General features: G+C 34.5%; 1 protein-coding gene across 3 annotated transcripts in view; it reads right to left on the bottom strand.

Annotated features, from left to right (window-relative positions):
- Positions 1-26,822, bottom strand: part of LOC138702091 (monocarboxylate transporter 9-like) — a 194,779-nt gene that overhangs the window by 54,637 nt on the left and 113,320 nt on the right. For 2 of the 3 annotated variants that reach the window (XM_069829646.1, XM_069829647.1), the window contains one exon: positions 11,258-13,318. In XM_069829646.1, the coding sequence (XP_069685747.1) occupies positions 11,258-12,586 (1,329 nt within the window). In that variant the 5' untranslated portion in view covers positions 12,587-13,318. Of the gene's footprint in view, positions 1-11,257; positions 13,319-16,471; positions 16,603-26,822 lie in introns of those variants that run through there. The other variant, XM_069829648.1, reaches the window with a different exon arrangement.

Raw genomic sequence — 26,822 nt, forward strand, 5'->3', positions numbered from 1 at the left:
CAATAAGTGCACTGTAATGGGTCTATTTCTGTATAGTTTTATATGGTTTCCCTAGCAACGAGTTTCTGTGTGGGATTTCTAACTTTCAAGGCCTAACAGCAATAGCTATAAATGCTACAAAAAACACGATCGTGCAAAAAATAATTTTGTGCGAGATCGTGCGTATTTGCTTGGTTTCCGCACAAAACCAATCCGCGGAAAGTCTAAAATTCCACATTCAGTATTCCCAACCTAACACACATAACAATTTCCCTCTTCTTACCGCTTAAGTGGGATATTGATTTTACTGCTTTAGGCTTTTAACATATTATTTTTAGAGACGTTCAATATAGTAATAATTATAAATTGGAAACTTACCACTGCAATTTCATCTAAATTGCACTGTTAATTATTGTTTTTAAATATTTGCAAAAATTAAGTAAACTCTACAATTCCACTAAAGTTACTGCATCTCCTTGACCGGCAAAATTAAACTTGCTGATGTTACTACTGCAATACGTTATATAAATAATATTGTTAAAATATTAAAATGAAAAATAAATCATTACATAACCTTACCGTTTGTTTTAAGTTCGCATTTATAGACTGGGGGGATAAAAAAGTCAGACGTATATCACGGCCTGCTGGAGTATAGTAAACACAGAAAACATTTTAAAGCAACAATGTTGAAGATAGATATTTTTGTTTTGCAAATTTGCCGTTCGCTTTTTCAAACTTTTCCTCGAACATGAAAAGTTCAACATACCGCTCTTGTAACGCATATTAATGTTAACTGTCAATTGGGTCATAAAACACTGACTTGTCAATCGGCACTTACATAATTCACAGAAAGGTCTATAAATGTCTCCATACTTCACCTCAGTGTCCATCGCTCCTTCGTATACGGTAATTTACATAAATATTTCTACATACTTTCATAATTTATGTCAGTATCTAGAATTTTCATAATTCGTCTAAACGATAGACAGCCCTAAAATTCACTAAATAGTCCGTCAACACACTGGAATCGTTAATTTTTAATCAAATCTCAACCAGAATATTAGAATTTAGTTAATCTTGACTATTACCTTCACAATTACCTAAATGTCAATCAAATCTTCTTAAATTATATCAAAATAACAATCACCGCCTTTGGAAATCGTCAGTAGGCCTTTCATAAATCGCCTGAACATGTTTCATCGCCTTCAGAAATTAGCTACGAGTCTGCGGCACATTAAAAATAACCAAAACGTCAAGAGGTATCTTCATACATCACCTAAACATTCAGGAATTCAGCACTCACCTTCTAAACGTCTATTGAAACCTCCAGAAATGAATAGACACGTTTTATAGATCGCGTTAGGTGATGTATAAATATGCCGATTAACGGTCAGATGATATTTTTAACACGGCCCCCTTGTATAAACATATGAATCACTGAAATGAAGCATCGAAATACGCTGTTCACTTATTAATTAATACGTCATCGTTATTGTTGCAATTGCCTATAAAAGAGACGACATTCCGATTGTTCAGTGGTTTCTTTTAGCAAATGCTACTCTGAACATAATCTCTTGAAAGTGAAAACAAATGAGGATGGATCCGGAAACGTAATAAGTAAAGGCCGCGCATTCTGTTTGATCAGTGTTATATAACCATAACACGGACCATGAATGAACAAATGAAATTCTTTAACTAACGAATGCATGGCGGGTGGCATCAACAAAACTTCCAAAGGGAAATGTAATTTTTGTTATAATAATAATAATAATAATAATAATAATAATAATAATAATAATAATAATAATTCTTTATTTATACTGGCACAGTTAAGGCCATAGGGCCTTCTCTTACACTCTACCAGGTCACAAAGTATACAAGCAGTTAAAATTTAAGAAAAAGTTAAAGAATAGAATACTAATATATTACAAAAAAAATAAAAATAAAATAATAATAATAATAATAATAATAATAATAATAATAATAATAATAATAATAAAATCGACACTACACAACATGAAAATAATACCATAATAGAAAAAAAAAAGAAAGTAAAATACATTGGAATATAGTGAAAGCAAATCATTTAGTACAAATTGTTAATATGGAAAAACGTAAGGAAGAATATATCAAAATGGAATGTAATAAAATAATAATAAAAAATAAAAGAAATACGAAAATTAAATACAATTCGCGATAAAAAGGCTATGATAATAAATTCATCGGTTGATAAAAAGAACAAAAAGGGGAAAGGAAGGAAAAAGAAATATATAGCCCATATTTTTACAAAACTATGGCAGAGAAAGGGGCTTATAACTGAAAGGAATATAATTCAAAAAGTGCAATTTTAATTTATTTTTGAAACTAGATAATGTCTACAATCCCTCTCGAGTGGTATATGTAGAAAAAAAAAACGCTCGACGTTAAAAGAAGAGGAAATAAGTAAAGAAATTAATAATTAAGAATGAAAGAAAATGAAGTAAATTAAGAATGTAAGAAAATTATGTAAATTAAAGAATAGAATGGTGGATAATGAGGGAGACAGATGAAGAGGATAAAGAAGAAAATATAAAGCTAAAGAGATCTATACTAATAATAAATCTGTAGCCGAAATTTTTCTGGTAATTTTCGATTTTCCAAAAATAATTGGTCCTAACATATAATTAACCACCCTGAAACCGAAAATCGCTTTTTTGAAATTTTTGTTTGTATGTCTGTCTGTCTGTCTGTCTGTCTGTATGTTTGTTACCTTTTCACGCGATAATGGCTGAACGGATTTCGATGAAAATTGGAATATAAATTAAGTTCGTTGTAACTTAGATTTTAGGCTATATGGCATTCAAAATACATTATTTAAAAGGGGGGGTTATAAGGGGGTCCGAATTAAATAAATCGAAATATCTCGCTTATTCTTGATTTTTGTGAAAAAATGTTACATAACAAAAGTTTCTTAAAAAATAATTTGCGATAAGTTTTATTTCTTGAAAAATTTTGATAGGACTGATATTTAATGAGATAAATGAGTTTTAAAATTAAAATAACTGCCATCTAAGGCCGTGTAATGAATTAAAAAACAAATGACTTCGTCTATAAGGGGCCTTGGACACCAACAATCGAAAGCTATGAAAGATAGCCTACAGAGAATGTTTCTGTGTTTGTATGAAGTAATATCGGAAGCTAAATTAACCGATTTGTATAATTAATTATTATTTCACCATTGGAAAGTGTAGTTTCTCTAGATGGACATAATGCTATAATGTTATTACAGTAACTTCTGATATATAATATAATGTAATATAATATAATATAATATAATATAATATAATATAATATAATATAATATAATATAATATAATATAATATAATATAATATAATATAATTTAAGTTATTTGAAGGGTTCACAACCATAGTGGGCCAAGCGCCATTTACTGAATACGTAGAAAAAAAGGGTTAAAATTAGGTTATTACCATAATTCAATGGAAACCTATAACAAGTAAAATAAAATATACACATTAAATCTAAATGATGTCAATGTTCATTAAACTATGGTTGCATGTAATAAAAATTAAGAAACATGTTAAAGGAATTGTCATTGCACCAAATGAGTGTCTCTGGACCAAAATGATCGCATTTTAATTATTTGGATGCAATTTAAATTAAGTAACATATTGAACGATTTATCATTCTATCAAACACGAATGTTCCCTGGATCAAACGTCCTATTTTAATTATGTAATTACTTTATATTTATTTCTAACGGGTGCAGCGGAGCGCACGGGTACGGCTAGTATTATAATATAACAGTAAGAAAACGAAGAAAAGGGCTTTGAACAGGGTCCAGCGGTGTGAAGGTTTCGTAACACACACGACTGAAATGTTACATTCGCGACTAAGCTTGTAAAAATTTGTTTAGTGACGCTGGTAGCAAGGAAGGGTAAACTACAAATAGCACTGAGAAATAACTGGATATAACGGGGAGAAGTTTTGTCTAAAACCAATTGAAGCAGGCGCGAACCAGTATGGTCGAAACATGATTGGTTTATTTTAGGATGTTTACGTCATTATTTTCCATTGCTTGAGCAGCTCTTATTTCAACCAGCAGTAACTGGTCACTTTTTATTGAAGTGTTTTATTTTTCAGAAGGTCCAACATATTACTCTTGTTATGCGGTTAAGATAGTCTTCGCTCGCGACTGTAAATTAATTGTAATGTATACTCATCAAGTCAATGGAGCGCTGATACGCTTCCCCTGAAGCTCGGAGGGGAAGGGGTCCGAATTATCTACTAAGCGATGCGCCTAATGCCGTGCTAGCTTCTATCCAACTACAACTGGCGCGAACCAACCTTTGCTTGCAATAATCCTGATTAACGTCCAGTCAATTGGCTAACAGACGTTCTGGAGCCTTTCCTGGGTCTCATTATGCGAAGGTCAAGTACATTCGTCTATTATACAAGGACGAGGGCATTTGTAACTTGTTTTCTTCATTAACATATGTTTATATTTGCGTTGATACTGATACTACAAAAATATAGTTAATTACAGCACTTCTTTATGATTCAGTGAAGGGCATTTGTAACTTGTTTTCTTCATTAACATATGTTTATATTTGCGTTGATACTGATACTACAAAAATATAGTTAATTACAGCACTTCTTTATGATTCAGTGAAATAATGTTATGTGGCCTATAATCGTAACGTCTGGTCGTTTACACTTTTATTGCCTGTTACGTAAGGAGACTCGGAGTTGTAAAGTATCATACGATTTTACGATGAAAGAGTAAAGGAACAGAGAAAAATTCTCTCCGGCACCGGGATTTCAACCCGGGTTTTCAGCTCTACGTGCTGATGCTTTATTCACTAAGCCACACCGGATACCCATCCCGGTGTCGGACAGAATAGTCTCGGTTTTTTTTCTCTGTTCCATTACTCTTTCATCGTATGATGACACAGATTATCTGCATGGAAATATCGTATGTACTTCGGTACATTAAAGTAATATATATCATACGATTTGACTATGCTTCACTAAAATGAAAAATAAATTGGAAATTTTAACGCAAAGTAATATAATAGTAATGTAAGTTACAAGAGCGGTATGTTGACGTTTTCATGGTCGAGGAAAAGATTGAAAAAGCGAAACGTAGTTGAGCTTTTTCAATTTCCGAGAACATGAAAACAAACATACCGCTCGTGTATCGTACATTATTTTGTGCGAAGATCGTTTATTACATACCTGAAAAACGAATTTCTAATTAGTTGCAATGAAATCTCCATGTTGGTTTCTGTTTAATGACGGAAACTTCGGAACACCAAAATATCTTTCTTCAACATTGTTGCTATAAAATGTTTTCTGTGTTTACTATACTCCAGCAGGCCGTGATATACGTGTGTCTTTTTTTTCCCCCAGTCTATAAATGCAACTTAAAACAAACGGTAAGGTTATGTAATGATTTATTTTTCATTTTAATATTTTAACAATACTATTTATATAACATATTGCAGTAATAACATCGGCATCTGGAATCTTGTTGATTTTTTCACGGCTTCCTTAATATTACTTGCATCACGAATGCAGTAACTTTAGCGGAGTTGTAAAGTTTACTTAATTTTTGCAAATATTTAAAAACAATAATTAACAGTGCAATTTAGGTGAAATTGCAGTGGTAAGTTTCCAATTTATAATTATTACTATGTTAAACGTCTCTAAAAATAATATGTTAAAAACCTAAAGCAGTAAAATGAATATGGCGCTTAAGCGGTAAGAAGATGGAAATTGTTATGTGTGTTACGTTGGGAATACTGAATGTGGTATTTCACACTTACCGCGTATTGGTTCTGTGCGGAAAACAAGCAAATACGCACGATCTCGCACAAAATTAAATACGTCGTGCACGGATTGTAAGATAGTCATAACTGCGCTGATTGGCAAAACAAAGACGCAACACTTCGTGAAACATAATAGTGATTTATGGTATAAGAGGGTAAAGTAGGATTTTATTCGTGAGTGGAAAGTTTATAATTCCCACGAAAGAATAAAACTGATTTACTCTCGTGTTGCATACGATATTTTATGCGTTACTGGTATCTAAACCAGAGTACATAAGAAATTTTAAGTTATTGGCAATATAAGTTGATTATGAAGAATGATGGAGATTGTAAATATTTCATTTAATTGAATTGCATTTCTTGAAATTACAAATTACATATACAGGATGTTGTAAAAAAAGTCCAATATTTAGAGATGAGGTAGTATCAGCGTATAGATAATTATACAGTATGGACACTTCGCGTCGGTACCTTTGATGTAGCATGACTGATTTCAGTGACCTTCAAACCAGTTTGAGCGTGAGATTCTGCTTTCTCCCGAGAGTTGGCACTGATATCACACAAGCTAGCAGTCGACACAGCGGAAATATAACGCATACAATTAATACATCTAGGTACATTATGTACTCAAAATAAATTGGACCGATGAAATAATAAATCCATCATTAACTGTAATATGTAGACTCTAGAGTTCCTTTATAATGAGAGTTGAGATGTTGATTCCAACAACAATTAATAGTACATTATGCAACGAGCCTATAATGAAGGTAATTAAGAAGTGAGTATGGATATTTATGAAACGAGCGCCAGCGAGTTTCATAATTTTCATACGAGCTCGACCATATTTCTAACTTGATATTATTAATTTTCTTTGTATCTGACCTTGACCAATGTCCCGTATGTTGTGAGATGTTGGCAGACGCGAAAGTATTGATTTTTTCCGAGGAACAGATGTTCACATTGACCTTGCTGGGCCATAAGAACCTACAGAGATAACATTGAAATTAAATTAGACATTGAAAAACGAGATGACAAATTGAATTTATTTGAATATTATTTACAATTAACGCTAATTATTATAGTAACAGAACATAACCTTCTGCGACAGTATTGGATTTCCAGCCTCCGTGACTTTTCGCTAATTCTCTTTCGATTGCATATCCGAGAATAATCGATACTTGCGGTTTTATAACAGTAGAAAGCTGACCTGTCATTGGCTGAACAGTTGTAACCTGAGTCGTCATTGGCTGAAAGACCTGACCTTTAATGAGTAGGTGTACTTTAATGACATGCATTAAAGATCTGCTACCATTTGTATAATTACTACATTTAGGCATGGTCGAGCATAAAATATGTAATGATTTGATAGTGCTGAAAATGGAAAAACAAAACTCTTATGAGAAGTAAAACCATATACCTATATTATATTGTACATCGGTACAAATATTAAACGAATTTGATACATAATTTTATAATGTATTATATTATTTTATGATATAATTTAGTATATATAAAATATAAAAAATTATCATTACAACAAGTTTTTCACTGAGAAATAAGGAAAAGCTGTTAACTTGAATTTATTTGAAGCAAAGCGTTACTGGATTATGCAATAAAGTAGGCGATGTTTGGATCCTGTGTCTCAACTCCATACTCAGTTATTATCTTAGCGTGTGCTCGATTACACTAACCTCTAGCGCTTGAAAGTGGAACTAAACGCCGGCGCACAGAGAAACAAAACAGGAAAATTAGCTCAGTGTCCATTCTATATTATCCCTATTCGCTGGTAGTATGCATCAAAACAAGAAATAAAAGTCTTACAAACATGGGTCCTAAAATGAATATCTTCTGAGAAATAAGCAAATGTTATCATCACTGTAAAAGCAGCATATCTGCCACCGTGAGCTCTTTGGCAAGAAACAAAACACGTTCCTATTCAACAGATACGAAACTATTAGGTAGTGACAAACGATTGCATTCTGTTTCCTCATTTGTTTCTTGCCAAAGGGCTCACTTTAGAAGATATACTGCTCTTACAGTAACGGTAAACATTTTTCCAGAACATCCCGTACATATTTAAAGCATTTGCACCCAAAAGAGCAAATGCTCGTGCTTGGAGCTATTCCAGCTAGATAATATGTAATACTGGAAGTTAAGTGATGTACGTTAATTGAGATTTAAGTAGAAATTAAAAAAAAACACCACAGGTAGTTGAAAAAAAGAAAAGAAAAAATATCCATATACTCGTAAAAATATTAACAGTGTACAGTTTTAATTTAAAGAAATAATATACTCTGTTTAATTTTCTTGCTGGAGATGCTATTATTAAGGTTACTTAATTCTGATTTTATTTTAATAAACTGATCTATAATTTTGGTTATACAGGGTGTAAATAATATAAACTGCCAAAATTATATATGCAGTACATATCGGTCTACTTAACAAAATATCGAGCGAAATTTAATTATATCTTATAATTTTATTTTTAGTTTGTAAAATACCATGTCTTTTTAAGATTGATAGTAGTTTAATTATTTGTTTACATTTCGACTGAACGTAAATGTCATTCTTCTAATGCTGCGACATCCTCTATAACATACAGGCACGTTATAATACATGAAGTCAGACATATCTGAAAATTCGAAGACTACAACCATTAAAAAACCATTGAGAGTCTAAGGGTACAGCATTTGCCACCAAATCCTATAAATTTATAGGAGTGAGGATGCCGAGATTTCCCGTGGAATTGTTCGATTGGAAAGCGGTGCCTTTTCAACAAAGGAAAGAAAAAAAAGTAAATAAAGAGAGTTCCAAAAAGAACGCTGGATTTAATCATCATCATCATCATCCTTCACGAATTAGGCCTCTGTAGACCTGTTTCGGTCTTCTTAAAGGTCTTCCTGGTCGACGATGTCCTCTAGGTTTATATTGCATCATAATTTTTGGGATTCTTGAATTTTCCATTCTTCTTACATGATCTAGCCAATTGAATTTGTATCTGCTGATTTTTTCTTCTACTGACTCTACTTCTAATTGTTCTAAAATTTCTTCATTCCTTTTTCGGTCTAAAAGAGTATATCCTGCTGTCCTCCTCAAAAATTTCATTTCCGTTGCTTTGATTCTGTTCATGTCTTTTTTCTTTAATGACCAAATCTCGCTTCCGTATAAAAGGGTGGGTAATGCTAGTGTATTATATATTTTTATTCTTGTAGATTTTTGTACTAATTTAGCTTTTAATGCATTGTTTATTATTCCTAGAATTTGTGTAAATTTGGCAATTTTCTTGTTCACATCTTTTTCATTTTGATAAGATATTTCACAACCCAGATAATTGAAATTTTGCACTTGTTCGAGGCATTGGTTATTGTGTATTATCTTACTTCTGACTGGGCCTTGTCCTAAAAATGCCATTACTTTTGATTTTTGTGCTGAAATTTCCATCCCAAAATCTTTTAATATTTTTTTTAATGTATACAATCCTCTTTGTAAATTTGGATTTAATTATGTGAATAAATACAACAAAAACCGATAACAGAATTGAGGAGCTTAGAACAAAAAGCAGGCAAGTGACGGAAACCTAGTTTTGAGGAAATTACAGTTAAAGTTCTACATGCAATGAAATATTATACACTAGTTTGGTGAAATGATGCCCATATAGCAGCACTGCACAGTGTGACCACTTACCTGATTTTATCCCAAAGAAACATCCTTTTGGGCTATCACAACACGCACTTACCTCATTTTTTTAATAATGTCGCTTACCTGCTTTTTGTTCTGAGCCCCTCAATTATAACAGCGCCTCCAAACGAATAACAAGACAATGGTGCAATGTCCCAGCAATTCTTGTTATTGTTGGGTTGGCGGCACTGCTATCTGCTGTGTTATCTGTATTTGTTGCATTTATTCACATTATTAAATCCGGTGTTCTTGTTGGGACACCCTGTACATAGAAGTGTATCTCCGGATTGAGAGTGTTGTCGGTCGGTATGATGAATATAGGAACAACGGAGAAATTCTACGTTATCTCAGACCATTTTCCTGAACTTGTGTAATATTGTACAAGTAAATAAAGTACTTACCGATACTTTCCGCTGTAGCTTTTTGTATGTTGTAGCTATGGTACTTGTACTTCGTACTAAGGCTACGCGGGACAAACATGTTCGAACAAATTCCTTCTTGGGATAAATACTCTGTTGCGATACAAAATTCTCCTCGGTACAAACAGTCTGGGAGAGATTAGCTCGGTGCAGTTTTTTTGGGACGAATTGTCACTTCATAATAGGCACAACAAAACATTAAACTATTTCTACCTCATATTTTTAAAGTCACTCGAAATACGTTTGAATATTCGATTCAAAATTCTGTATTGAAATAGGATTTGAATATCAGATTAAAAATTTTGTGCATAAATATCAAAGCACAAGAATTTTAATCACAGTTTTTAAGAAGAGGCTAATTGTTAATGAGGCCAGGAATCGTCTCTAATTCGCGTGACGAGACAACAACAATTTTTCACTGTCTAATTAAAACAAAATTCAGTTAACTCCAATCACTGCTATGTCTGTAACAATGTAGGAGGGAACTTACCTTCACCAAAGTAATTTTGTACTTAGGCTATTTTATTCACAAACTTACAGTATATATGCGACTTCCAATAATAGTTATTTATGATACAGTTTCGTAAAGGTTCTCTTTTTGGCACGAGTGTAAAGTTTGTGAAATAAGGCGAATCTTCCTTTCATAAACAGACGAGGATCAAAAAGATAACTTTACGAATGTGTATCATAAATTTTTTTTTTCTACGATAGCACAGATTTTCATTAAATATTTCAAGTTGGAGAGGTTGTAAGATCACGATTTTACGGCCATCTAAACCCAGAATCATTAAGAAATAAGTATCGATGTAATTATTACGGGCCATATAAACAACAAAGCGGTTAGGAGGAGTTCAGTGGTAATGAGTAGGCTACTGCAGATGTAACTTCAGAATAATACGGGCTAAAATGTAAATATGAATGTTAAATTTGTTAGTTATTTGCGTTACGTGTGATATTTATGTCGTGAAAGATCGAGGTAATACATTAATTTCTTACTGAATGAAGTTTGTACATTGAATATTTCGCCTAGAAATCAAAAATAGGCTATAAAAAGAAATAGAAACTAATTTCGAATAAATTTGTATTAGAAACAAAAAATTTCGCGTAGGCCTATACACAAAATTTCGCGAATTTAAACTTGCGATATTTTGATTGGAAAGGGATGAAAATAAAATGTTTGCTATTATCAGCTGAAAAACAGTATTTCGCGAATCCGTGGTTTACGAAAATTAGTTATCTCTATATACAAGTTTTCATACTCTTAAATATAGTCGTATGTGAAAGACATAAAGCTACAGCCATAAGATATTGAAACAAAATTGCATTTATTGCCACTCTGGTCGCTTCTTACCTTTTCTTTCTCTCGTATGTAAGTCGGGAGATTGACGACGGATCTAGAAGATGCATCACGGTTCATGCCGCCTTCCTGTGGAGCAACTTGCGGAGGCACTATCGTGTTGCCAGCAAGCGTCGTCAACATGTACTCCTGCGTCTTTTCACCTTTCAGCATCTTCCGTATCTCCTCAACACCTGGGAAATCGCTGTCGAGTGCACTTCTCCCAGAAATGGATCCACAGGAAGACGTTCCTTTGACGGACTTATTGCCTCCGGTGAGGCTCGAAGACTTCTTCTGTTCTTGAGACCACCACTCTGGGTCCCTCATCAGAGCCCCGCACACGCACATGTTCAACAAAGTCCCTGCTAGCAGCAGTATAGTGCCTCTCCATCCGTACTCCTCGATGAAGAACTGAGTCATTGGAGCGTACACAAATGTTCCGATCCCAGTACCGCAGGCTCCGAGTCCCGTAGCCAGAGCTCTCTTCTTGTCGAACCAATACGCGATGCAGACCACTGCAGTGACGTAACAGAAGCCCAAACCCATCCCAGCTATGACCCCAAATGTCGTGTACATCAACTCGATGTTGTTGACGAAGGCGCTCATGATGAAGCCGGTGCCAGAAACGAGGCCGCCTATGATTGTCATGGTTCTACAGCCGTATCTGTCGACGAGAGCACTGCCGACGGGGCCAGACAGAAGCGGCACAGCCATGAACAGGCTGCCGATCCACGCTGTTTTACTCTTGCTTTCGCCAAAATGGTTCAGGAACTCTATGTACAGCAGTCCGAAAGAGAAGCTGATTCCATCAGCTACCATGCTGATAACTAGGGACGCAAATACGACTACCCACCCCCAACCACCGTCGGGCACCTTACCGCCCTCCTCGTCATCGTCACTTGTCTGCGTGGAGCTACAGATCGAATCCACCTCACTTGCACCGGACACTTCCTGGAATTTGACAGCAGCGCTGTCGTAGGAAGGGTTGTCGGTGATGACAGTTTCGATTTGGGGTTTCTCTCTAGAAATATGACCGTTCTTGAGAGGAGGTGGCACAGTTGAGCTACCATTCGGTTTCGGCGAACGGCGGGAGTCTGAAGAGGAGAGAGTTGGGCAAACAGCCTGGGGCTCGTATCCGATGCTTGAGAAGTCGTTGGAGCTGAAGCTGACAGTCCGCGAAGGCGAGTCCGGGCCGATGCCGCTGCTCGTCACGGACTTGGGAGGCGTGTCGTTGGTGTCAGCATGTGTCTTTGGTGTCATCGCAGGACTTAGGCTCGGCGAGTCGTTACTCCAACCCAAAATCGGTGCTAATCCTCCAGTAGTGTTTTCTGGCAGTGGTTCCATTTTCAAGCGTAACAAAAATCCTGCAGTTTTCTCAGTTCACAGATTTCTCTGCGTTAGTCAGTCTCTTAATCACAGTCCGTGAGGTCTTAAAACTTAAGTATTATTAATATTGCGTATAACTCGAAGCGTATTGCAAATTTAACACGGTTTTTCTCTTCTGTGTTGGTAAGATGTGGCGAGAAAAAAATAAAAATAATACAGTTAGAAGTTCCTTAAAGATGAATAGATAAAATGTAAATGAAATACTCTATAGAAGTTTACACTTGTACTATACTCATAACAGAAACGAGAGGAGGAAAGAATTTGTTAACTGTCTCTAAATTACGACACTAAAGTGCGGAAATAATACAGTCTGAGTCCATCTTCGTGGCCAACCTTGGAGATCTAGCGGGAACTGATGGTGATAACGGTTGAGATGAGTCAGTCTTTTAGCACTTTGTCGTCTCGCTACGTTAAGAACTGAGTCCGCAGATAAACTGAAACTTCGCGAGGTAAGATTGTGGAGGTGGCAGTACTGATTGTACGGATGTGGATGCAGTGTCTCAGACCGTGAACTTCTCATCAATGACCGGTTGAAGCGTTTTAACGAATCACAGGACGAACACTTCTCTTCCTGAGTATCTGTTGCTACCTGATTGTCGCTGGTGGGGAAGCACTGGGGTGCGTGGACGGCGTCACGTGACGAGATCAGCAAGTTAGAGCGCGAACACACCATGCGTCAATGTACAGCTCCTGGAAGAAGAGAAACATGGCTTAAGTAACTGTGGAGAAAGAGCAGCCTGCTCAGCGCTTAAGACAGCTTATTCTGTCCTGGAAGCTGATGCAGTGATCCTGTGGAGAAGACATTGATCAATAAATTCAGTGAATGAGCATTGAACATTTTATTTGAAGCTTTAATAGCTAAGAACGTTATCCTGCTCAAAATATCGTTGTCTCCATCTTTGTCGTCACCACCATATCACCGTCGTCACTGTCGTCTTCGTCGTCGATTGCTTGAACATCACAATCTGCTTGAAATTCTCGAAGATTGTTCAGTGAATCTCAAACACGATTCAATAGAAGTTTCAAGGATGTTTCTGTAAAAGTCTCAAAGACGTGTCAAAAAAGGTCTTAACTGCTTTTCAATAAAAATCACAATAACGTTTGAGTAAAGTCTGAAAGACATGTCAATAAAGGTCTTAAATATTTTTCAATAAAAGTCTTATTGACGTTTGAGTAAAAGTGTCAAAGACGTGTCAAGAAAGGTCTTAAATATTTTTCAATAAAAGTCTCAATAGCCTTTGAGTAAAAGTCTCAAAAACGTATCAATAAAGATTTTAAATACTTTTCAATAAAAGTCCCAGTGACGTTTCACTAAAGCCTGAAAGACATGTCAAGAAAGGTCTTAAATATTTTTCAAAATAAAAATCTCAATGGCGTTTGAGTAAAGCCTGAAAAAAACATGTCAAGAAAGGTCTTAAATATTTTTCAATAAAAGTCTCAATAGCCTTTGAGTAAAAGTCTCAAAAACGTATCAATAAAGATCTTAAATACTTTTCAATAAAAGTCTCAATGACGTTTGACTAAAGTCTGAAAGACATGTCAAGAAAGGTCTTAAATATTTTTCAGTAAAAGTCTCAAAAACGTATCAATAAATATCTTAAATACTTTTCAATAAAAGTCTCAATGACGTTTCACTAAAGCCTGAAAGACATGTCAAGAAAGGTCTTAAATATTTTTCAATAAAAATCTCAATGGCGTTTGAGTAAAGCCTGAAAAAACATGTCAAGAAAGGTCTTAAATATTTTTCAATAAAAGTCTCAATAGCCTTTGAGTAAAAGTCTCAAAAACGTATCAATAAAGATCTTAAATACTTTTCAATAAAAGTCTCAATGACGTTTGACTAAAGTCTGAAAGACATGTCAAGAAAGGTCTTAAATATTTTTCAGTAAAAGTCTCAAAAACGTATCAATAAAGATCTTAAATACTTTTCAATAAAAGTCTCAATGACGTTTGACAGAAGTCTGAAAGACATGTCAAGAAAGGTCTTAAATATTTTTCAATAAAAGTCTCAATGGCGTTCGAATAAAATTCTAAAAATTGTTAGTAAATGTCCCAATGACGTTTCAGTATTAGCAATAAAAGACTCAAAAGGCGTTTCATTATTTGCAATAAAAGTCTCAAAGACGTTTAAAAGTCTCAAAGACATTTGAAAACAGTCTTAAAGACGTTTCAAGAAAGATCTCAAAGACGTTTGAATGAAATTCTCAAAGACGTTTGAATAAAAGTATAAAATATGTTTGAATGAAAGTCTCAAAGACGTTTGATAAAATCAAAAAGCCTACATAATGGTTCAATGAAATTCTGAAACTCTTTTTAAAAATACTCGGAACTTCGTCTCAAAATCTGTTATGTAGAAGTCTAAAAAAGTGGCTATATATGAGTTTAAAAAAATGGTTATATAAGTCTCAAAATGTTTCCATAAAAGTCTGAAAAACAGTTTAATACGAGTTTAGAAAACGGTTCAATATGAGAATGAAAAGATTCAATGAAATTAGGAAACCTGTTCAATTGAAGTCTCGAAATAGATTCGGTACAACTTTAAAAACAAACCAATACAAGCCTAACAATAATTTTATTATTAAACTAGCCGTACCCGTGCGCTCTGCTGCACCCGTTAGAAATAAATATAAAGTAATTACGTAATTAAAATAGGACATTTGATCCAGGGAACATTCGTGTTTGATAGAAGGATAAATCGTTTTTATGTTACTTATTTTAAATTGCATCCAAATAATTAAAATGCGATCATTTTGATCCAGAGACCACTCATTTGGTCATAAAAATTAGTTTAGGAAATACAGGAAACGAGTGTACAGAATAGCCTATCAAGTTTTCTGTGCATAAGAATCTATTTTAATCTTACCTGTCCTCGATTCACTCTGAAGTTACTGTGATAACATTATAGCATTATGTCCATCTAGAGAAACTACACTTTCCAATGGTGAAATAATAATTAATTATACAAATCGATTAATTTAGCTTCCGATATTACTTCATACAAACACAGAAACATTCCCTGTAGGCTATCTTTCATAGCTTTCGATTGTTGCTGTCCAAGGCCCCTTATAGACGAAGTCATTTGTTTTTTAATTCATTACACGGCCTTAGATGGCAGTTATTTTAATTTTAAAACTCATTTATCTCATTAAATATCAGTCCTATCAAACTTTTTCAAGGAATAAAACTTATCGCAAATTATTTTTAAAGAAACTTTTGTTATGTAACATTTTTCATAAAAATCAATAATAAGCGAGATATTTCGATTTATTTAATTCAGGCCCCCTTATAACCCCCCTTTTAAATAATGTATTTTGAATGCCATATAGCCTAAAATCTAAGTTACAACGAACTTAATTTATATTCCAATTTTCATCGAAATTCCTTCAGCCATTATCGCGTGAAAAGGTAACAAACATACAGACAGACAGATAGACATACAAACAAAAATTTCAAAAAAGCGATTTTCGGTTTCAGGGTGGTTAATTATATATGTTAGGACCAATTATTTTCGGAAAATCGAAAATTACCAGAAAAATTTCGGCTACAGATTTATTATTAGTATAGATGAAAGTCTTAAACAAACCAAGAAGATGGAAAAAAAAAAAAACAATATATTCAACAAAAGCTCATAGAACGTTTCAATAAAATTTCAGAAATTATTGAATACAAGACTCGAAAGTTACTCAAAAAAAGGATTAAAAGTGGTTCAGTGAAGTTCTGAAAAGGTTTATGTTGAATAGCTTAGAATCAATTTAAGGACTGAGGAAATATAACGTTCATTTCAGTTGAAGTTTAGAAATTAGTTTTCAAACAAGAATAATATAGTAATTGGGTTGTACTCACATCGACCGTGGCTTCCCACGACAAACAATTAACTGGTGTGATTCGCATGCTACGAGAGTTGGCCGCCCCCTTGTTCCCGTCTGCACAATATATACATGCATACACTCGTTTTTCATTGACGGCGCAGAGACTGCAATGTCGTCATCTATGAGGGACGTCACCAAACCGGTAAGAACCGAGCGTCTTAAAAATAAAAGTAAATGTAGCTATACCGCGCAGGAAGGTATGAGTTAATAATACTCCGAGTTCCCCGTCAGCTGCGAATGTCCTCACGGGTCTGACGTACAGCCAACTGACAAGGATGTTCCCCCTCCATGCTAAGCCATTGTTTGTTTACCATTAGGAGCAGTTTATTTATCCGTGCCGAGCAAGACTAAAATCTGGTGAAGCGCTATATTCCATACATGCCAAGCTCACACAGGATTTGCCAATTTTTGTGTGACGTAAGACCTTTCTCACTAAATCTAGATATACAACAGAAAAAGTTTCATAATTCTTGATTGTTAAATGTACAGTTAGTTGCCGAGTCAAGCAAAACGGCTTCTGATATCCTCTCTGCCTTCCAGAGTGGCGATCCAGGTTCGATCCATGTCTGGGTCATGAAGGAATTTCTGGTGGACACCTAGTCTTTCGTGGCTCCGACTTAAAGAACGTAGAACTTTATACACTCTTTGTCTTTACTCTTTCGAATTCTGCACACTTCAACACCAAATTACCTTTCGTCTCGTTTCTCTTATCTATACTCTAACCACGACGTAAATACCAGATCACTTATCTGTGGCACGCTAAATATACCTCTTCATAGAACATCTCGTTATTCATCTTTTACAGTATACACCTCGCGACAATGGAATTCCCTGTCACAAAGTATTAGAGGCTGCAAGACAATAAACACTTTTAAGAACAGCTTAAAAGATAACCTTATTAGCATTTCACTCTAATCATACTGATTTAAACTATCACTGACTACATTGTTACTTCTTCCTTTAGACATCATCCTGATAGTGCTGTATTTTCAAAATTGTCTCATAATAATCTCTTTCTATTATCTAACATCATTTGAAATATATTAACATTCTATGTATTTTAGCTTAATTCTGCTACATTGTATTTCAGTGTTTAATTAATAGTTCATAGTATTTTGTTGTTTAATTCGTAAATAACTCTTGTATACATGTACCGTAGCTCTTATCTAAATCAAATTGTTGAATTCTTTGTAAGTTCATGCATATGTATGTATACATTTTTGCTGGTTGAGTGGAAGAGAAGGCCTTACGGCCTTAACTCTGCCAGCTAAAATAAATCATTATTATTATTATTATTATTATTATTATTATTATTATTATTATTATTATCATCATCATCATCATACTAATACTCCACAATCATCCTCACTCTGCGAGGTCCCGAGCCAGACCTCCAGAACAAATAAAAAATGGCTGAGAGTTGTGCACGGCTCATGAATGATACCGGACTCTTACATATCGATAGTGCTTGATAACATGGCGCAGATAACAGCTTTTCCAACAGTATGTAAAATAAGTATACTAAAAGAAACTTGAAAAAAAAAGTCGCTATTTCGACCCCGTGGACGTAAGGTTAATGGTACATTTACTATAGCAAAGTTTGGCAACAGCACATCGCCGCCTCATCTACAAATACACACGAATTCGGGTGTAAATAGTAGTATTTCGTTCCTTAGTCACTGTAGCGGGGTTGTCAGACTTTATATTGGCATGGAATAACGATACGTGGTAATCTTTTTATTTAATTTGTAAGAAAACCGTCCGTCTTATTTAAAAACTGCAGAGGGATAAATCATTCCTTATCAGTTCCTCTAATGCTAAGAGTGAAACCCAGAATCGTATAGATAGTAACCTACGTACGTATCGAGTAAAACAGTCATTTGGGAGTAATATGGTATTATAATTTTTCTTATGCTTTATCCAAGGAATAACCTGTTAAATCTGGACACCCTTGTACCCGCTAACTGCATGGACCGGCCAATAGAAATTTAATTCGTCGCTGGCCCTTCCTGTGTCACAAGGAAAATGAAAACGGCTATACATATCAATTGCTCAGTTATCATCATATCATAAACACTTCAGCTGTCTGTTACGGAGTGAAGAGAGGTAGGTCACGCAAGCAGGGAATACCGACGGAAGGAATGCGAATGAAACAATGCGATAAGGAAGAGAGGGCGACAGGAAAGGTCACGAGATAGCTTGAATGATATTCAAGAATGCAGTCGGAAGAGAAATGACATCGATAGAATCAGTCTTACGTTGTGATAGTTACATTACGACTTTAGTTTGTTCCATTGCATGTGAATACGTGTCTTGTATCGCGCTGTATTATTATTTCATTCGTAAACATATGTTGCGCGTTTAATTAGCTTCGAATTTTTCTCTTGCTACGGTCTTTATTTCCACAGCGATGTCCTCATTTGTTCATCTTCTTGGAAGAGACAGTACTTCCATCGGCCCGTAGGCCTACCTCTCGCCCCCTCGGCATGCCTCCATACACACGTCAAAACAGCAACGCCATCATTGCTTTTCGGTGATCGTTCCTTACGCGAGCAGCGCTCTGGCCCTGTGTCTTCCACGTACTTGACTACACGTCAGAAGTCGATTCTTTACGTACAACAATAATAGTTGAATATTTATTTACCTATTTATTCACTTATTTGTCTATAACAGGGCAAAACCCCAATTCCAATAGACATACGGGTATGAATAACCCAGATTTGTATAAGACATACGGCTAGTTACTTATGTCATTCAAATGAAAAAAAAAAGAGAAGACATAAGTACAGATATAAATGCAAGATGTAAATGTAAAAATGAAAATTAAAGAGCAACATATGTCAATATTATTTTAAATCGACTATCTTCTACATTTTAAAAATAAAAAATTTATATTTATTTTATATTTAATACAAGAAATACCGAAATTTAAATCCCATATTTTACATAATTCATTGAATTTAGAATATATTCCTAAGAGTGGTAATTTTTATGAGATTAGATGTTTGTTTTTTGTATCTAGTTTAATAATTTTATTGGCGATTTCTTAAATAAGATGTTCTAGCAATAAGCTGGCTTTCTGACACTATTTTGAATCATTGAATATTTCACACAACAAAAGTTCGTCAGCAAGTAATCTACGATTGGCTAGGAGATTTACTACTGCAAGACAAGTTTTTGCCTGCTGATTCGGAGTTGCGGTCGGGCGTGGATTCGATTCCTGATTGGGCTGATTACCTTGTTGAGTTTTTTCCGAGATTTTCCCTTACCATAAGTCGAATGTCAGGTAATCTATGGCGAATCCTGGGCCTCATCTCGCCAAGTACAATCTTGCTATCACCAATTCTATCGACGCTAAATAACCGAGTAGTTGATACAGCTTCGTTAAACAACCAAGCAAAAAAAAAGACCAATTTAATTAGGCATATTCCAATTTAGCGCGTACATGACAAAAAGTAGCGTCAAAGTCGAAATGTTTTGCAAACTTTTTGAATTCCTTATAATAAAACCCAGATTTTTTAAACCATTATTTCTTATTTTAAAAAATCAAATTTTCGATAATCTTTAATCCAAATTTTAATTGTAGCTAGTGTAGGTAGCTAATCTTAATTTTTCTCTCTACTGTGATCTAACAATGAGCGCAGTTTGAGGGGAAGTTCCGACATGAGCTCATTAACAGTTTCTTTATAAAATTATTTAAATTTTTATTCGTTATTTCATTCTCTTCACTCTCTTCAGTAGTTACGACCACGTAGATTAACGAATTCTAGTTGTAAACTTCCCTTGTTATGGATGGGGAATTTATATCATATACAGTCACTTACTTACGTAGCTTTAGATGTTTAGTTACTTGATCATTAAATGTATCAGGCAATAAATACCTGTATGAGTATATTTTTCAGTTGTATTTTTTATTTTTATTTCTTTTTCTTATTTATTTCTCTTAACATTTATGTGTACATGTGTGTGAAGAGGAACAAAACAGTAACAATTTCGAAACATTTACAATAGAGTTAAAATTTTCATTTGACTGCACTGTACTCTACTCATTAAGAAAATGCTAAGTTTATTTTTGTTACTGTTAAATTTTGACAGTCTCTGATGTCACTGGGTAGGGTATTCCACAAGCGCGATAACCAAATAGTGGATGATGAGTACGTTGATTTTTTTTTGTGTTGGTATGGCTAGTACGCGGCTATTTTGCGTGCCTGTGTAGAGATTGTGATGCGATGACAGGTAACTGAAGCGGAAGGCGAGGTAGGCAGGTGCAGAGGTGTGAAGGACTTGGAAAAGGAGAACAGAGGAGTGAAAATTCTACGTTCGTTAAGCCTCAGCCAGTTTAGAGATGGAAGGGTGGGGTAATATGGTCAGCGCGACGGACATTACAGACGAAGCGTACACACGAATAATGAACACGTTGTAATGGTTCCGACTGGTTGAATTTCTCCGGTTGGATGATTATAGTACTGGACAGTGACACAAGGTTACGGAAAATAGCAGTTTTACCGGTATTAGTTACTGTGTGAAAAATTATGCGCCATTTCGAGTGCGCCGGCTCTTTATTCCCCCGTTAAAAATGTCCTCCTCTTACTAACGACTCTATAAACTGAAATTGTGACAATGGCAAGTTGCTATTATAACTAGGATACGGCGGAGTTACGGCACACTCTGAAAAACTTTTTCTTTTTTTTTTTTTTTTTTTTTTTTTTTTGCCTAGATGTCCGATGTCCCAGTAATTTTTATCGAGACGCTCAAAAGTCCGCGTATTTTAATAAAACTTTTATTCAATAACTAGCCGTACCCGTGCGCTCCGCTGCACCCGTTAGAAATAAATATAAAGTAATTACTTACTTGCAAATGGCTTTTAAGGAACACGAAGGTTCATTGCCGCCCTCACATAAGCCCGCCATCGGTCCCTATCCTGTGCAAGATTAATCCAGTCTCTATCATCATATCCCACCTCCCTCAAATCCATTTTAATATTATCCTCGCATCTACGTCTCTATTTAATTATATAATTAAAATAGGACATTTGATCCAGGGAACATTCGTGTTTGATATAAGGATAAATCGTTTATTATGTTACTTAATTTAAATTGAATTAAAAAATTAAAATGCGATCATTTTGATCCAGAGACCACTCATTTGGTCATAAATATTAGTTTAGAGAAATACAGGAAACGAATATACAGAATAGCCTATCAAGTTTTCTGTGCATAAGAATCTATTTTAATCTTACCTGTCCTCGATTCACTCTGAAGTTACTGTGATAACATTATAGCATTATGTCCATCTACAGAAACTACACTTTCCAATGGTGAATTAATAATTAATTATACAAATCGGTTAATTTAGCTTCCGATATTACTTCATAGAAACGCAGAAACATTATCTGTAGGCTATCTTTCATAGCTTTCGATTGTTGGTGTCCAAGGCCCCTTATAGACGAAGTCATTTGTTTTTTAATTCATTACACGGCCTTAAGATGGCAGTTATTTTAATTTTAAAACTCATTTATCTCATTAAATATCAGTCCTATGAAAATTTTTCAAGGAATAAAACTTATCGCAAATTATTTTTAAAGAAACTTTTGTTATGTAACATTTTTCACAAAAATCAATAATAAGCGAGATATATCGATTTATTTAATTCAGGCCCCCTTATAACCCCCCTTTTAAACAATGTATTTTGAATGCCATATAGCCTAAAATCTAAGTTACAACGAACTTAATTTATATTCCACGTTTTCATCGAAATCCGTTCATCCATTATCGCGTGAAAAGGTAACAAACATACAGACAGACAGACATACAAACAAAAATTTCAAAAAAGCGATTTTCGGTTTCAGGGTGGTTAATTATATATGTTAGGACCAATTATTTTTGGAAAATCGAAAATTACCAGAAAAATTTCGGCTACAGATTTATTATTAGCATAGATGTAGACATCAATAATTTCTGTAACTGATGTTTACTTCAAATGTTTAAATTATTGTTTTGATTTATATAAATGTTTGCGTATGTCGTCTTCAAATCAGGAAACCTGTATGAACTATGTAGATCTATAGAAGGGTACTGTTGGACAATACCTTATCTCACCAATTAAAAATTTATAAATCTTCTCACCATTCGTGAGCTGCCACAAGGGACAAAGGGTACTTAACCATAGAAATTTTTACAAGTTCATTGAACCATTGATTTTGTTTTGACAATGAAACTCCTACAAGTACATAGCTGCAAATAATTTTTTTTTAGATTAGTAGAAATATACCTATTTTTAGAGAGGTAAGTGTTACAAAAAAGTAAAGAATGCTACTGAACTTAGTTTGATTTCGAATATAGGTGATTCTTCAGGAGAGTAATTGATCCTTTCAATGCAGCTAAGGTTACAATCGGAATAATAGATGTAGGTATTCCAAGCCTCTTAAACACATCTTTCATGAAGAGAGTAGCGGTACCTCTTGCTCCAACCAGAAGTCCGATTACTTCCAGCTCTTTTAGCTGGTATTTTTGGAGGTAATAGGGAATGGTAGGATTGTAGATATTCTTTTTTTTTTCATTATCCACTTCTGCTGGCTGTTCCTCATCCGTTTCGAAACGCACAGTGGGATCAATTATGTATCCAGGTCTTGTAGATTCCTTGAAAGCTATAATATCTATGCGCCGTGTACTGCCAGTGAAGGAGAGACCAAGCACACTTAATTGCCATCGACCTGGGCCGGGATCGAACCCGCAACCTTGGGCACAGAAGGCTAGTGCTATAGCAAATGCGCCACCCAGGCCGACTAAAGACAATAGTGTTCTTTCTTTTGTTAACTCCTTTGTTTCAGTCTTACTTAATACATTTTCAGTAAGTTCTGATTTCAATTTCCTTACAAACAAAGTCGATAGTAAAAATGTCCCTTGTTGTTATGAGACATTAATTTATGGTAGACTGACTTAACGTTGAAGGAATAGCAGATGTAGCTGTAAATGAAGCTCGTGCATTCGGAATTATGTGTACTTGCTTATTGTTGGTCGCAGATAGTTTTGTTTTCATGAACTAGCTCTCTGTATTTAGTTATTTTTCCAGTCCATGTTGTTTGAAATATAAACTACTCAACAATTTTATGCTGTTGTATCTGTTGATAGCGTGCAAAACGTTATTGTAGTAATACGAGGCGTGTTCTTAAAGTAAGTTCCAAAAGGGTGTAGAAAGTAAACGGGAAAATATTTACAAACCATTTTTGTAGCATTGAATTCCCCACACTTCAATTACTTCTCACCATAATCTCCACCATTATTGAGACATTTATCGAGTCGTGGCACAAGTCTTTCTATCCCCTCATTGTAGAATTCACCCGCCTGCGAACCACTCCGCAACATTTGTGGAAAATTCAAGGAAAGCGAAGAAATTGTGAACCTCCTGTCCTCATGAATATTTTCATCGACAGCACGCACCAAATCGTCATTGATCAAAGATGGCCGACCGGTATGCTGCTCGTCATGCACAGAGATGCGGCCCTCGTTGAACTTTCTAACCCATCTCCTGACCATTCCATGACTAATGGGTTCATCACCATACACCTCACAAAGTTGATGATGAATGTCAGCTGGTTTGATGTTTCTCGCATCCAAAAAACGGATAACAGATCGCATCTCACAGTCGGCGGGGTGCTCGATCACTTTAATCATTTCAACTGATCACAACTAACCACACACACGGACTGAAGCTCTGAAACTGCATGCACAGCTTGTCTGAGGACTGGAGAAGAAAACACGCATGCGCAAAATAACGATTGCAGCGATGCGACAGCTATAATTGAAAATGGAACTTACTTTAAGAACACGCCTCGTATATCATATTAAGACACGCTAAAAAATATAGCCTATAGGGAGACAAAAGACTCTGAAATTTAAGAAAATAGGCGCTTATATAAGGAGTAACTCAATTAGGTACATAATATGAGCTTTTTTTTTTTTGTTATATTCTGAATTCAACATCGTACTTAATTAGGCCTATATGCGTAGTTTTACATGTTAAAGGCAATCACATGTGAAGCTGTGGATTATTAAGTAAATCGAAATATTTTAACCTAAACTCTAATAAAAGTAAATAATTTTGCAATAAATTGCTCGACATATCACAGACATAAACAAAACAATAGCGAAATGAGCAATGACAGTTGCTTAAGGGGAGAGGATGGTATTTTTGGTGAAAAATCAGGGAAAAAAAAATTCTTTAAAATACTCTGTGATATGTGTGAAATGGATAGCATAACATTTTGTGGGTATTTGTGCTCTTATCGGATGTTGAGTCGCCATTTTTAAACTTCCTGCGTTATGGATTTTTAAATCACTCGCCCACTTTTATTGTTGTTTCCGGTAAATTAAATTTTCAAAAATCTTTTTTTTCTTTAAAATACCCTTTGATATATGTGGAATGCATTGCATAACATATTGTGGGTATTTGTGCCCTTATCGGATGTTGAGACGTCATTTTTAAACTTCCTGCGCTATGGAATTTTAAATCACACGCCCGCTTTTATCGGTTTCCAGTAACTTCATTTTTTTTTGCTACATTTCCAGACAAAAATGGATATAATTCCTGAACTATTAAAGAAACGTACATGCAATTTAGAACACACATTCTTTAGAATATTAGGAAACTTTTCTCTGTAACAGAATTTTCTTAATTGATTTCATTTTAAAAATACGTCCGTTTGTTTGCAAGAAAGGAAATCAGAAAATTGTTATTAAATTTAATTGTTTATTTTACAAACGTAGGGACTAATATCAAAATTCTGTTACAGACAGTTTGTAGAACATGCTTTTGCATATACATTGCAAAAAACTGTTTGAATCTATCTTTAAAAACGGTTTAGAAATATCGGTTTTAGTACAATCCTGCATTGGGTATATTTTTTTTCAAATTTGGGCCCCCAAATAATGTTTTTTTTATATTTTTATTTGGTTGATTTGCCATAGCTATGAGCTCTCTACATACGAAAAATTAATATTTTACACCAAATAGGGAAAAAGTTTTAAAAAATACCATCCTGTCCCCTTAAATAGTATAAAGATTTTAAAATAAGTTGAAAGTAGGCGTACCCGATAAAAATACACAATTTTGCCCGAAAGAATTCATTTTTTAACAATTACAAATTAGAATGACAATTCATTAATTCATTCATAGTTTTCTGCCCCCAAGGGCAGGTATTTCACTGCAAGCTCAGCATTCTCCAATCTTACCTATTTCTCGCCTTTCTCCTTAATGCACTATTAAAAACTCTGAAATTTATTTTCTGCTTAATTTTTTAAATTTAAATTTGTAACTATTAATTTTAACACTGAACACAACTTGAGGCTAAACAGCTATACATCACTCCAGGTTCTTAAGACTCGTCTTTCGGCTTGTGCCAATAAACGAACCACTCTTGATGTAGGCTTGCTTTACCGTCAAGTTGTGTAAATAACTAATGTGGAGCTGTACGTTAAAAAATAATTAATTGAACGGAAAAGCATTCAGAACAACGTCTGCCTGGTCAGTCCCTTGGAAGTAGCATGTATTGTGCTTAATTTGAAGACGAAATGAAATTAGGGATAAATTAGTAGTCTAGTAAGTGCGTAAATATTACGTGGATTGGACAGGCATACTGATATATAGATATAGTCACGTCACTCTTATTTCCGGCAGCCAATCACGTTACAGGTCGGCTACATTTAAACATGTGCGTCTTATGACACAAGACGAGGTATTAATTTAACATTAGTAGAACCTAAATGTCTCACATCTGCTGGTCTAAAGCATAGCATTAATTTTGGCCCTCGGTTGTATAATGCTTTAACTAAATTACACCCAGAACTTCTAACATGTAACCCACTAACATATAACAAGAAAATTAGAAACGTGTTAATATCTTCAATTTGATTAAATAAATTTATAGCCTATGTGTATGAATTAATCAACCTATATTATATTTGTATTCTATAATTTTGAAATATATATTAATCCTACTTTTCACGTGCGATATTATTCTTCTCTAGTGTTAATATTATATTATATAATTCCATTGCCATTGTAACTTAAATTTTAGTTCCTATTTTATTTTACTTATTTATTTTTATTATTATTTTTTTTTCTATATTTCTCTTATATTAATATTGTATTATATAATTTCTGTAACTGTAATTTTAATTATATTTCCTATTTTATTTTATTTTATATTCTCTTATAGGCCTATTGATATTATATCTGAACTACGACCGAACACGAGCGCTGCTCATTCGGTCTCAAATTTTGTTAAATACTACTGTATCTCCTGTTTTATATTGTTTGTATTATCT

This window comes from Periplaneta americana, chromosome 6, assembly GCF_040183065.1.
Source record: "Periplaneta americana isolate PAMFEO1 chromosome 6, P.americana_PAMFEO1_priV1, whole genome shotgun sequence".
NCBI classification, from domain to species: Eukaryota; Metazoa; Arthropoda; class Insecta; order Blattodea; family Blattidae; genus Periplaneta; species Periplaneta americana.